This window comes from Onychomys torridus, chromosome 2 (genome assembly GCF_903995425.1).
Source record: "Onychomys torridus chromosome 2, mOncTor1.1, whole genome shotgun sequence".
In the NCBI taxonomy this organism is placed as follows: Eukaryota; Metazoa; Chordata; class Mammalia; order Rodentia; family Cricetidae; genus Onychomys; species Onychomys torridus.
In genome coordinates this window covers 130,888,807-130,903,366 of record NC_050444.1, presented here as the reverse complement: position 1 = coordinate 130,903,366, position 14,560 = coordinate 130,888,807, and the positions used below count along the sequence as shown (strand labels likewise).

Sequence of the window (14,560 nt, the reverse complement as noted above, 5' to 3'; positions counted from 1 at the left end):
AAAAGACCACATACTTCCAGCGTACAATGGCACAGAATATACATTACCATTCCCAAAGGGAGGGCAGGGAGCATAGTGAGGAAATACTGGACCAAAGCAAGACCAAAGCCAGCGGAGCAAACTCCAACCTCTTCATCTCCATGTCTGACACAAAATACTTCAACTCCTTTCAGCTTTGGTAATGACAACACACTTCTCTCTCTTGGGTTGTATGGTGGTTTGGATGAAAATGGCCCCCATAGACCCATAGGGAGTGGCACTGTTAGGAGGTGTGACCTTGTTGAAGGAAGTTTGTCACTGAGGGGGTGGGTTTTGAGTTTTCAGAAGCTCAAGCCAGGCCCTGTGGCTCACTCTTTTCCTGCTGCCTGTGGATCCAGATGGAGAACTCTCAGCTCTTTCTCCAGCACCATGTCTGCCTGCACACTGCCATGCTTTCCCACCATGATGATAATGGACTAAACCTTTGAACCTCTAATCCTGTCCCAGTTACATGCTTTCTTTTATAAGAGTAGCCATCTGGGGTTGGGGATTTAGCTCAGTGGTAGAGCACAAGTCCCTGGGTTCGGTCCTCAGCTCTGGGGGAAAAAAAAAAGAGTAGCCATGGTCATGGTGTCTCTTTATCTCAATAGAAACCCTAACTAAGACAGGTTTGTTCCACACTTTGTTAGCAATTCTCCTTGGCAGGTATTCCACAACTCTGGCATCTCCAGCATTTTGGGGTTTCCAAGGCAATCCAGGCTTCACCTTTACAGCTTCACACAATATCCTTTCTTGGCCTTCATGCATGGACACCCCTACCACATACCCGGCCTCAGTGGTTTTTCTTAGTCATAGAGGGAGATTCCATAACTCCATTCTTGGATCCTTGACTCTAAAGCCAGAAGCACATGGTTAAAACTGCTAAGTTCTTCTGCTTGCTGGGACTGGAACATGCCCCCCTCATTCAGATACATTTTCCCTAACTTTTTGTTTTTGTTTTTTTAAATGGTTTTCTTCAATGCCTGAGATTGGCAAAAGACCTGTAAGGTTAAAAAAAACAGAAGAGGAGGAGGAAGAAAAAAATGTCCAAAGCATCTAGAGCCAAATAAAACTTCAAAAAATACCATTCCATTTATTTTGTGTTGGCCATCTACTTTTGGGGATGGGGCCTGCCCTTAAATTTGGTTTTGGTTTGTACACCCAGTGAGACTTCTGGAGAAAACAAATTTTTCCCTTGTGAGAGGTTTTCAATAGGAATTGACTTCTGGTTTAGAGATGGGGACTTGTGTCCACTTTTCCTCTCAGTGCTGGGAACCCATCTTAGCCAGTGTTTTTAACCACCGCGCCATCTCTCCAGAACCCATATAGTTTTTTAAAAATAAAAATTTTGGTGTTGGGGATTTAGCTCAGTGGTAGTGTGCTTACCAAGTGCTTACTTTTAGCAAGCGCAAGGCCCTGGATTCGGTCCTTAGCTCCAGAGGTTGGGGGGGGGGTTGGCTTTTGTTTTTTTGGTGTGTGGTCGGTCGTCCCCCATCCCCCCCCCCCCCCCCCCCCCCCGTTTCTCTGTATAGCCTTGGCTGTCTTGGAACTCACTCTGTAGACTAGGCTAGCCTGGAACTCACAGAGATCCACCTGCCTCTGCTTCCCAAGTGCTAGGATGCTAGGATTAAAGGTGTGTGCCACTATCACCCATCTTACCATTTTAAAAATAAAGAAGTTTGGAGTTAGGGATTTAGCTCAGTGGTAGAGCATTTGCTAGGCAAGCCCTGGGTTTGGTCCTCACCTCCGGAAGGAAAAAAAAAAAACCCAGAAAAAAATGTTTTAAATTAAGCTAACAGATTCTAAAGTACAGTGTTGTGTGTATCATGAGAAATATAATCTCAATCCTGTAAAGATCCATCTACTTCCCCTTTCCCATAGAAAAATGCACCTTTATAAAAACTTGTAACATAGTAACAAATATAAGTAAAATATGAATATAAGTACTGTTTTTAAAAACATGTTAATTATTTTAAACTATTAGTAAGGTTTAAAGAAGTTAAAGAAGGATGATTTATGGATTAAAGAAAGATTAAAATAAGTGTACAAGTGTTTGCAAACTGGGTATTTTTTTTCCTATGGAAAAGGGGAAGTAATTGGATCTTTATAGAATTTATTTGCATGTATATAGACAAAATATTTTGTATTGCCATCAGTTATGGGTAACTTAAGAGTTATAGAAAATAACTTAAATGCAATAGAAGACTAGAATCAAACAGAAAAATGTGTTCTCAACAACACATAGCCTAATTTGAACACATAGCCTAATTTGATTCTTTCCTCTCCTCCTCCATACTACTTATGCTCCCCCTCCTTTTACCTGTTTTTTTTTTTTTTTAACCTTCTTTTAAATCTAAAATCTTGATTCTTAAACATACACACACACACACACACATACACACACACACACACACACACACACAGAGCTAGGATGACTCCTGATAGACTTAGCTCTTTTATAGATTAGCAAGAATGATAATTTGGGCTGGAGAGATGGCTCAGAGGTTAAGAACACTGGCTACTCTTCCAGAGGTCCTGGAGTTCAATTCCCAGCACCCACATGATAGCTCACAACCATCTATAGTGAGATCTAGTGCCCTCTTCTGGCATGCATGCAGGCAGAACACTGTGTACATAATAAAGAAAAAAATGATTTAAAAAAAAGAATGATAATTTACCGTAGTCCTTTTAAAGTTTTTTTTTTTTTAAACTCTTACCAAATCTCAGATTGTTTTGCTGGATAGAGGCTTGGTGAGTAAGAGTACTGGCTGTTCTAGCAGAAGAATCAAATTCCCAGCACCCACATCAGGTGCCTCATCACTACTTCTAACTACACTTTCAGAGGACCTGATGCTTCTGGCCTCTGAGGGCACATGCATGCACATGGTACTCAGATAGAGAATCAGGCACGCACACATAAAATAAGTAAAATTTTACTTCATAAAACCTCATGAAAATTTGAAATCTTCTATCATTTGTACTTTGAGGCTAGGAAGCCACATCTAAGAAATTCTCATTGAATTGGTGAATTGGTCTCCTTCCAAGGTCTCAGATATCTTTCAAGCCCTGGCCATTCCAGGAAAAGTTCTTCCATACTTTCCATAAGATTTGACCCTATAAGCCAAGTGCTAGGCCAGTTTTCCTTGGAAGAGTTTATTTGAACTGGCCATACAAAATTACCTGTATTTCCTTAAAACTGTTTTGTTAAACCTAATTGAATAAATAGCATTCTCAAATGTGACATTAGAGGCAAATTTTCAGTTGCAAAACTATTTTGCATTTATGTTCTAGTATTAAAAAAAAAAAAGGAGGGGTTGGGGATTTAGCTCAGTGGTAGAGCGCTCGCCTAGCAAGCGCAAGGCCCTGGGTTCGATCTCCAGCTCAAAAAAAAAAAGGAAAGACTATTACCTATTCAGATAACTATATTGCTTTGAAAAGTGAGGAGACTTAGTAAGCCTTTCTCAATCCCAGTTGGAGGAGGGCCAGAGAGAATGAGAAGTGCTTTATCAGTATTTCATTACACAAGAGTTGAGGCTACAAATTAAAAGGTTATAAATAGCCTAAGGAGAAAGATAATGAGCTTCTTTTACATATTAGAAAATAAACATTAAATGAATATTTCTAACAAATGACTACAGTCATTCCTTCTCGTCTTATTCAGTCCTGTATATTAATTTTCATTTTACTGGTTCAATTGTTAGCATCCGTCTTCTCTACTAAAAAGTGTTCTGGAAATTCTGACTCAGTCCACTGGAATGATCTGGAAGTTCTCCAGTTGTCCTAGTGATACCACCGAAGCCTGTGTGCCCAAGAGTCTATTCTTTGACATGTCAATAGCTTTAAGTACCTGCTGACTCCTTTGCCTTGTAGCTGAGATAAGTTTTCTTTGCTGAGAACATAGACTTTTGCTAGTAACTTATTCCATAGCTTTCAAACAAGCATCATTTTGAAAGAAGGTCTCTGTAGATAACAGAGATGTGAAATAATTATGGTTATTTTACTGATAATTTTCAAATTTCAAATTTCTGATAAAACTCTATTAAGGGGATAAAATTAACTGGTGAATTAAGTTGCTTAATACTATATAAAGACAAAACAGCTGGGTGGTGGTGGCACCTGCATTTAATTCCAATACTCAGGAGGCAGAGGTAGGCAGATCTGAGTTTAAGGCCACCTTGATCTATAAGACAAGTTCCTGGACAGTCAGGACAAAGAGAGAGACCCTGTGTTGAAACAAACACCCCTCCTCAAAAAAAAAAAAAAAAGAAAAAAAGAAAAAAAGAAAAGAGAAAAAGGAAAAAGACCAGTAAAGCTAACCCAAGATTTGAGAAAGTGTTTGTAAAATAGCTCTTCTTGAAGATTGTGAATGTTATATTTAATTTATAAAACATGATGAATATAATTATTACAGATGAAACAAACCTAAAATGTGACATGATAATTGTGATTCAATATATATACTAAAAGTAACTAGGAATTACCATGTAAAAAGAGTCAGGGTGGGGGCTGGAGAAATGTCTCAGTGGACCTAGGTTCAATTTCTAACCCCTACATCAGTCAGTGGTTCTCAATCCTCTTAATGCTGTGTGACCCTTTAATACAGTCCCTTATGTTGTAGTGACCCAACCGTAAAATTATTTTGTTGCTACTCTACCATTGTGAATCGTAATATGAATACCTGATATATAAGCTATTTGATATGCAAGCCCAAGCGGGTTGAGAACCTGTGTCCTACATGCTGACCAACAAGCATTTGTAACTTCAGTTTCAGGACATCTGATACTTTTGTTTGGCCTTCACGAGCACTGTATGCATGTAGTACATAGACACACATACAAGCAAAACACCCATACATATGAATTAAATAAGTCTGGAATAAATATTAGACATCAATATTTTTATAAGCCTATCTTGATCCTGCTGGTCGGTGATGGATGACGCATTCCTTTAATCCCAGCTCTCAGGGAGCAGAGTTCGAGTTTGAGGCCAGCCTGGTCTACAGAGCAAGTTCCAGGGCAGTCAAAGCTACCCTGTTTGGAAAAACAAAACAAAACAAAACAAAAAACCCTATGTTGATCCATAGGTTGATATCTTATTTGATAACAAATTTTAAAGCAATGTAACTACTTAATAAGTATTTTAGACAACTAAAGTCAATATTAAAGATACTGAATTGTTTGTTGTTTCCTAGTAAGATATGGCAAAGCATTTTCAGGACATTGGATGTCTCGCTTGTAACTATATTACAATATATATAGTTTTGTATAGCTATAGACTTTATCATAGGCTGCCTGTACTGGTTTAATGAAGTAAGCATCTATTTTAGGAAAAGTCTAGGTGTGATGGTTCATATAGGTTGTAAAAGTGACAGAATATATAATTGCCTAGGAAACACGCTTCTTGGTATGCCTGTGAGGAAGTTTCTAGAATGGATTAATCTAGGAACACCTAAATGTGGGTGGCACCATTCTATGTGCTCGGGGCTTCAGACTGAGTTAAAAAAGGAGGAAGTAGGCCGAGCATTAGTTAAGCTGTGAGCCCTTTCTTTCTTAAGTTGCTCTTGTCTGGTATTTGATCATAACAATGAGGAAAAGTAACTAATACACCTGGTAAAAAGGAATTCAGAGTAGCTTTTTCTGGGATATGTAAGGGTAATTTATAGCTAGCAAATAGCTAGGATTGTCTTTCCTAAAACCACAAAGAAATGAATTCTTTTAACAATCTGAACTTAGAATTGATTTTTTTTTTCTGAATCAAGATTCCTTGTGGAAAAAGTAGCCCAGATAATTTGTTGATTACACAGTTTTGAGACACTGAATAGAAAATCTTAGCTAGGTTGTGCTTGAATTTTTAATACAGAACTGTAAGCAATTAAATGCCTTGCTTTAAGTGGCTAAGTTTGTGGTCATGTCTTATGTAGTAGAAAAACAGGCATTGATTTTTATTTTATTTATTTAGGCAGGGTCTTATGTATCTTAGGCTGGCTTTGAACTCTTTGTAGTAGAGGATGGCTTAAACAACTGATCCTTTTTCCTTCACCTTCTGAATTCTTGGCTTGCAGGTATGTACTGACATTCCTGGCCAGCTTCAGTTATTAAGATTCCCCTTCTTTCTAGGTTTGCTTTTGTGTTACCTGTTACGTCTGAAAGCTATTGCCTCATGTGTTTTGTTTAGAATAACTAGTTCTGTTTCAGCATTTTCATAGTTACAAGTAGAAGTTTGCCATTCTCTCAAAAACAAAAAAATAAAACTATATTTTTGTATCAAGTTAAGCTGAGAAGTTTTTAACTTTTATTCTCTGATTTTATCTTCAAAACACTCAATAACATAATAAATTTTTTATTTTTTTATTTTTATTCCTATTAGAATCTGTATAGCTGAATAATTACTTTTTAAAAGGTTATGCATGAGTTTTCTTATTACCAGTTAATTTTGTATTATTTTTGAACTCTTAAGAGATCTGCCTCCTGACTGCTGGGATTAAAGGTATGTGCCACCACACCCAGCCAAGTTAATGTTTTTTAGATTCATTTATTTATACATACAGTGTTATGTCTGCATGTGTCCTTGCAGGCCAGAAGAGGACACTAGATCTTATTACAGATGGTTGTGAGCCACCATGTGGTTGCTGGGATTTGAACTCAGGACCTCTGGAAGAGCAGTCTGTGCTCTTAACCACTGAGCCATCTCTCCAGCCCCCAAGTTAATGTTTTTATTTATACTTTTTTCCTATCCAGTAACTACTTGTTTCATGGTTTTTAATCCATCATTTCTAAATCTAGTATATACTTTATAAAAACTAAATAATAATTCTAATTTTAAGTGTTTATTAGTATAGAGTATTTATTTCTTGCCTTACATGTTTTGTGTAGACCTAAATACAAACTTAGTCTATTAATAGGAATCCCTTAAGTCTCCAAAATGTTACACAACTGTTACGAACATTGACCTATATTTTGAGTACCTATAGAACCAAGAAATTGGCGTTTACTCTACTGGAAGTGTCGTAGTCACTGTGAAGAGACCATAACCAAGGCAACTCTTACGAGAGAAAGCATTTAATTGAGGGCTTGCTTACAATTTCAGAGGTTTAATTAGTTCATTATTGTGGCTGGGAGCATGGCAACATGCAAGCAGGCATGGTTCAGAAGTTGTTGAGAGTTGTACATTCTGATCCACAGGCAGAGGGAGACTGGGCTTAGTATGGCCTTTAAAATTCTTTTTAAAGACTACTCACCAGTGACACACTAACTCCAGTAAAGCTACACCTCCTAATCATCCTAATCCTTCTCAAGTAGTGCCACTTCCCGATGACTAAGCATTCAAATCTATGAGCCTCTGGGGGCCAGTCTTACTCAGACCACCAGAAGATAATTTTCCAGGCTAGACATCAGTTGTATTTGTGTTTTCTAAGAGGGTAGATGTGATAGGTTATTTTGTCTTTTCACCTATTTCTTAGACAGACCCTTTTCTGCTCAAATAGTCATTATTCTCAGAATTCTTTCTCTTTCTGAAGTTTATAGCTTTATAGCACATTAATGGCATTCTGACAGTCTTCCCTCTGTACCTTTAAGGAGAGAATAAGAAATATGTAGTCATCTTCTTGTGCTCTGAACAGTAGGTTCTTGGGTAGAATTTTAGCATTCCATTTTGCCAGTGTAGATGTCTGGGTCTTGTGACAGAGGCAGCTTCATTTCTTTAAGGAGCTTAGTTTTTGTTTGTACTGTTTAGCAGATCTCTAAAGTGAGTGATGATCCCACAGGCCATTTCCCCCTAACTTGAGTGATAACACAGTCTGAAAATACTTCTGTGAATGAATAGGAAAAGTTGGACATTTCATTTGCTGGTACTACCATGTATTGAGCCCTATTGTTAGTTCAGTAAAGTGTTAGGCCCTTCCAAAGCTGGCAAAGGCACAGGGAAATTGGTACATGGTCAGTAAACTTAAAATATTCTGTCTGGAGATGTGTTAAACTCTGGAGGTAAAAGTACTATCCTCTTTGATGTTAGATAAAGGATATGAGATATGACTTAATATTCTCTAAAAATCATAAATATTTTTTGTTTTCAGTATTATTGAAGAAACTATGTCGATTTTCCTGAAGTTATTATGCAAAGCAGTCTAGAGAAATATCCATTTGCTCTTGTTGTCAGACACTTTTACTGAAAAGTGTAGCTCAGAAATTTTTACATTGTTTCTAGAGACAGGGTGCCTTGGTTCAGCACCTTAGCTGAAGATACAGATATTTTGGGCTAATAAAAATCATACATAGGGTAACCAAGCATAAGAATTGAGGAGAGGTTGATTTTCAGTTTACCAATATGGCTTACTCTCCTGGTTTTGGGTTGTTGTTGTTGTTTGAAATATTGGGAATATTAATAGTACATATTTTATAGGCCTTCTATGAGTATGGGTATTGCCTGGGAAGTACTTAAGTTTTTACCTACTGACTAAGCACTTAATAAAGATTGATTTTTATGTCATTATTTTTTTTATTAACTTTGGTTTAGATATTAAAGAACTGGAAAATATTGAGCAGAAACTTAAAATCCTACCACAGTTATAAGCTGAATCTAGGAGTGTAGTAGTCTGAGACTAGGGCTTTTGTGACTGATCCTGATATAGTAAGACTTTCTTAAGTGGGATCAGTACTTGTTGAGATTTCTAAGAGCATTCAGTTACCTTTAAGACTTGGAAAGAACAGAATTTTAAATAGGAAAGTTTGAAGGCCAAGAAATTGAACTAATATATATAGTGGGAAATTAAGTACCTGTGGCTACGAGGCCAGGGTGGATTTGCTTTGGTGATTAAAACAGAACAATGGCTTTCAAATATTTCAGATTTTGTTTTTGTTTTTTTTGTTTTTTGAGACAGTATTTCTGTGCATAGCCCTGGCTGTCCTAAAACTAGCTCTGTAGACCAGCTGGCTTTGAACTCACAGAGATCCACCTGCCTCTGCCTCCCAAGTACTAGGATTAAAGGCCTGCACCAACCACTGCCCGGCTTAAATGTTTTAGATTTTTAGTAACATTTTACATTGCACTCATCACACATGTTTACACACATATTTCAGTAGTAATTGTAACAAGCTGATTTCATCAAACAGCATTTAATCTTATTATGTGTAATACTATGACATACAATATTTTGTTTTCCCCTTTTTAAAAAATGTTGATTCTGCCCTCCTCACTTAATTTGATGATTTACTAAACCTGCAGTTGGAGAAGCACTGGTTGGAGTATAAATTAATCCTTTAATGTTAACCTGGAAAACAGTTGAACATACTTTGCTGTGTAGATGAGTTAAGAGCCTGCCACAGTTGGTGGGTGCTCTGCAGCAAGGAATAAGAGTTTCCTTTGATTGCTTAGCTTTCTACAGGCCCGGCTGTTTTTCTCAGATGATTTACTATTACTTAGATGTAGCTCCTTTTTTAAAATAGGTAGCTGTATAATAGTAGCCAGTATCTCCATAGTTCTTTCTCTGTGCTGTACACTTTTCTGTTTTATGTATTATTCATCTATATTGGGTACCTTAATTATCTTTATTTTACAGATAGAAAACTAAAGTATACTTAAGTAGTTTACATTAAAATCTGACATGTCTTTCATGTAAATGGTTTCTGTGATAGTTGTTGGATCACATTGCACTAGTTTCTGGGCTTACAATTGTTTGTATTATTTTGAAACAGGTCTTTTTTGCTGGGTAAGCAATCTGTTCTTTCTGCCTCCACCAGATCTAGCCTAGGTATTTCCATGCCCGGCTCTTCTGGACTTATTTTCTTAACTTTTGTTACTTCGTTTCTCACCACAGGTTATTGAAGTGATAAGAGAATAATAGAAATTGAATAAAATTGATGCCAAATTTTTAAGGAATGTAGATTATTTAAATTGATCAGTTTTAGAATTTGAATAATGACTATGCTTGGAGACTTAAAATTAAAGTCTTGTTATCTTCCACCAGGCCAGGGTTTGAGAATAAATAATGTTGCAGAAATGCCTACTTATTCTTAGCTCATTAATTTACCATTTGGGATCTGTAAGAGGCTTTCATCCAATCCCCTGCCCCCTGCAACAGCTGTTTGTATCCTGCCCCACGGCTCCTGGGTTAATAGTATTTCTGACACAGTGTGAGTTTTCAAGTTGGTATGTATAATTTCTGCCAGAGCCTTTGCTGCTGCCAAGTTTGAGGGTGGGGAGGGTGCAGCTGATTTGTGGGGGAGGGTGCTTGTGACTATGAGGGAACAAGGTGCTCTCTGGGTCTCTGATTTGCTGCAAGCTGAGTGTGAATGATGTCAGGCAGATCAGAGGACAGCTGATTCATTTAGGATTTGGAACTTTTCCCTCTCTTGTGCTCTTAGGTTTTGTGAGGGATTCTGACTGCCATGCTGGTTACTTTTTTGTTTGTTTTTTTTTTTTTTAAATACCTTAATATTACCCATGAGTTTTGGGGAAGCTTTCTAAGTTTTCACTGGCTAAAATGCCTCTTATGTGAGGGAAGTGTCTGCTGAGGTTCCAGTGTGAGAGGCAGATCTTGAGTAGTCAGGAGAATGATGAAACGGAGGAGAGAGAGACTGGGAGCACCGTGCCTGCGGATTCAGTAAGGAGGTTGGGGTCTCTGACTCGAAACCGTCAGATTTCAGAAAAAGAAACTAATGCCAAGTAACTCTTTCATTTGCTTGGATGAAGACTCGGACTTGGAAATGTCTGTTAGGAAGAGGGCGGAGCTGACTTTTCAACTCAAGGTCAAAAGAGTGGTCCTTGGTGTTTTCCATTCAGATGTAATTTTAGTAGTTCCTAGGTGCTTGGGGAAGCTGGGTTAACAGTGAACATAGTTTTCCCCTTGCCTTGAAAGCAAGTTTTTAAAGTTATTGTCGAAGATGAAAATAAAAGCCTCAAGAAAATGAGAAAAAAAAAAAGGAAAATAAAAAGCATTCCTCCTTTGACTCAGGACATGGAGGGATACATTTTGGCCCTTGGCCTGTCAGCTCCTAACTGCAGTCCTTCCTTGCAAATTCAAGGCCTTTCAGATTCAAAGTGGAATCCTTTGCCTTAAATTCTGTTCTCCTTTGCCTAAGACAGAAACTATTAGGTGAAGATTTCAAAGCTGAGAAATGAGGAGGAGGGTTCTATTTTCAGGGTGGTTTCCCCAAGATCTACTCAGGTTTATTTAGTAAAGAAGTGTTGAGAAAATCATTGAGTAAATCATGGACGAGGATACAATCTTACTGTCCATGTCTCCTCAGTAGGTCTTGAGCCATGCCTTAAATTCCAGAGTAGAGGGAGCACACTTTCTGTGTGGGAATTAGTACTCACAATGAGTTTTTGTAGGTTGAGGCCCTTAGCATGCTTATTGATTGAATTACTAATTCTACTAGTCCCTAGAAAATAGCACTCATTTGAATTCCACTTGGCATATTCATATACTTTAAAGAAAACAACAACAAAAACCAAAACTTGATTTACCAGACTTTGACTAGAGTAAAAAGATCACAAAAGGAATCATAATCAACTGAAGCAGTATTTAAAGTAAATACGACTCATTAGCTGAGCATGAATTTTTAAATGGAGTTTGTAAACTTTCAAAAATGTAAGTGGTCAACAATTATGATCTTTGAACATTAGTGCGCTATATTGTGAGTGTTGTATCTGTTCTAGAGATGAATATGAAAAATAGCCCTGATGGAGGAGCTAATAAGTAGTTTATTTATTTATTTAGTTATATTCTCATTTATTTATTTATTTATTTATTTATTTATTTATTTATTTATATTATTGTTATTATTTTTTTTTTCGAGACAGGGTTTCTCTGTGTAGCTTTGCGCCTTTCCTGGAACTCACTCTGTAGCCCAGGCTGGCCTCGAACTCACCAAGATCCACCTGGCTCTGCCACCTGAGTGCTAGGATTACAGGCGTGCGCCGCCACCACCCAGCATAAGTAGTTTAATAATCCCTTTTCTTTTCCTTGTCCCCCCCCCCCTTTTTTTTTTTTAAAGACAGGAATTTTCTGTGGCCCTGGCTCTCCTGGAACTGACTTTATAGACCAGGCTGGCCTCCAGCTCACAGAGATCACCTGCCTCGGCTTCCCCTTCCTATGTTGGGATTAAAGATGTGTGCAGCCACACCACTATTACCAGTTTCTTCTTTCTTCTTTATTCCTCCTCCTGTCCCTCCTCCCCCTCTCTTCCTCTTTCTTTTCCTCCTCTTTTTCCTCTTCTTTTTTTTAAAAGAATCATATTTATTCATTCATTCATTTATTTATTTGTTTGTTTATTTATTTTTGGTTTTTTCAAGACAGGGTTTCTCTGTAGCTTTGGAGGCTGTCCTGGAACTCACAGAGAAGAATCCTTTTTAGATTACAGCCCATTGTATAATTAATTTACAGAGTAGTAGTTAGGAGCAAAATGAAAATGACATTAGGTTTTTGCAGATTTTTATAATCCCAATAACAGTCATTAAAATGATTAAACCTCACCTTATGTGATAAGATTTAAGACTGCCAAATATGGTGATTCAGGGTGCTTATAATCCTAGCTCTGTGAGAGCCTGAAGTAAGAACTATACAAGGTAGAGACCAACTTGAGCAACTTAATGAAATGTCTTAAGAAGAAAGGTTTAAAAATTAAGCGTTATTTTACAGGATAACTAACACAAAGAAGCTTATTGTAGGATATAATTAATCCTAAATTATATATACAGGGAAATATGTTGCATTTATGAAAAATTTAGGTATGCCTACAATTTATTTTATTCATTTTTGAGATAGGGCCTTGCTATGTAGTCCAGGCTGGCTTTAAACTCAGGATTTTCCTGTATTGGCCTCCCAAGCACTGAGATTATAGATATAACTGTCCTCTGTGGTTTAGGTTTTAGTCTGTGTACTGTTTGCCAACAGTAGTACTGGTGTAGAACATTTGAAAATAATTTTTGACCACTTACTTTTCTTAAGCCTCTTGCTTACATTTAATTTACGTTGAATATGCTTCTTTTTGGTGGAGAAATTAACACTGACCTTTTTTTTTTTTTTTTTACTATGATACCTTGTCAGAATCTCCACTCTTTGCCGAGGAGCCGACATAAATCAGCACATGTTTTCACCCTCATCGGCTCCAGCCCTCTCCCTGGCTAAAGTCCCATTTAGTGCTGATTGTGTGCTGTCTACTTCTCCTCTTGTCTTTTTCTTGAACCCTCAAGCCCACAGCAGTCCCTGCAGTCCCTGTTCCAGCCGCACACTGCAGTGGAGGTAAGGAAGCCTGCAGTGAATTGATTTGGTTATTTGCAATTGCTTCTGGTCTCGTAGATAAAGTCTGTACTTCCCTCCTTAGTAATGGGAAGGAGTTGGTAAAGGCTGTAAAAGTGCTTCACAGATCTCTGCTATATTCAAATTTTCTGAGGAAAGTAGGGTAGTATATTGGTAATAAAATAGTTTTGTGGACATCCTAACCCTGTAACTGTGACTACCTCATAACATGTCCATATTTTATGTAGCAGAAATATCTGAGTATAGAGCCTAGAGAGGTAGATCAGCAGTTAAGAGCACTTGTTCTTGTGGAGGACCCGGCTTTGATTCCCAGCACCCACATGATAGCTCACAAATGTTACCCTAATTCCAGGGGATCAAGCAGGCATGCAGGCAGAAGATTCGGATATATGAAGTACAATAAATAAATCATTAAATACACATTCACACCTAAGTCTAAAAACAGGCCAAATGATTTGTTCCAACTGATGAAAACAGCCCTCCTATGTTTCTTCCTACTTTTCCCATGTCCAGCACTGTTTGAAGATATGCTGGTAGGCGCTGCATTAGGTACAGGAGCCAAAGCAGTGACCACAAAATGATGAAATCTCAGAGAACTTAGGTTATAGTGCAAGGAGGCAGAGTTAATGAGTGAATATATAACATAATAGCAGGATAGAGGGATTAGAACTATGAGGACTAGGGTTGGCCATCCTCAATGATAAGTTGACATTGAGGAAAGACCTTAAAGAAGTATGGCCAGGTGGTGGTAGTGCACGCCTTTAATCCCAGCACTTGGGAGGCAGAGGCAGAACTCACTCTGAGTTTGAGACAAGCCTGGTCTTCAGAGTGAGTTCCCAGACAGAGAAATCCTGTCTCTAAAAAAACATATAAACAAAGTCATCACAGAGCCCTGCTAATGCTATCTATTTAAAGGATGCGTAGAAGCTGAGGCAGTATTACATGCCAAGGTCTTGGTTTAGGACAGTGGTTCTCAACCTTCCTAATTCTATGACCCTTTAATACAGTTCCTCGGCTGGGCATGGTGGAGCACATGGGGTGGGGGAGGCAGAGGCAATTGAATCACTGTGAGTTCGAGACCAGCCTGGTCTACAAAGTGAGTTCTGAGATAGCCAGGGCAGATATACAGAGAACCTCTGGGGAAAAAAAAATTACAGTTCCTCATGTCATGGTGATACCTAACCATAAAATTGTGTAGTTGCTACTTCATATCTGTAATTTTACTACTGTTATAAATTGTAATGTAAATATCTGATATGCGACCCCTGTGAAAGGGTGGTTCGA

The 14,560-nt window shown here is 38.0% G+C and overlaps 1 protein-coding gene across 11 annotated transcripts in view; it reads left to right on the top strand.

Moving 5' to 3' along the window:
• Mast2 (microtubule associated serine/threonine kinase 2) overlaps positions 1 to 14,560 on the top strand; it is a 170,523-nt gene that overhangs the window by 80,930 nt on the left and 75,033 nt on the right. For 7 of the 11 annotated variants that reach the window (XM_036177732.1, XM_036177728.1, XM_036177727.1 and 4 more), the window contains one exon: positions 13,064 to 13,258. The exons of the other annotated variants lie outside the window; for them this stretch is intronic. In XM_036177732.1, coding sequence (XP_036033625.1) covers positions 13,064 to 13,258 — 195 coding nt within the window. The remainder of the gene's footprint in view (positions 1 to 13,063; positions 13,259 to 14,560) is intronic. 11 annotated transcript variants of the gene reach the window in all.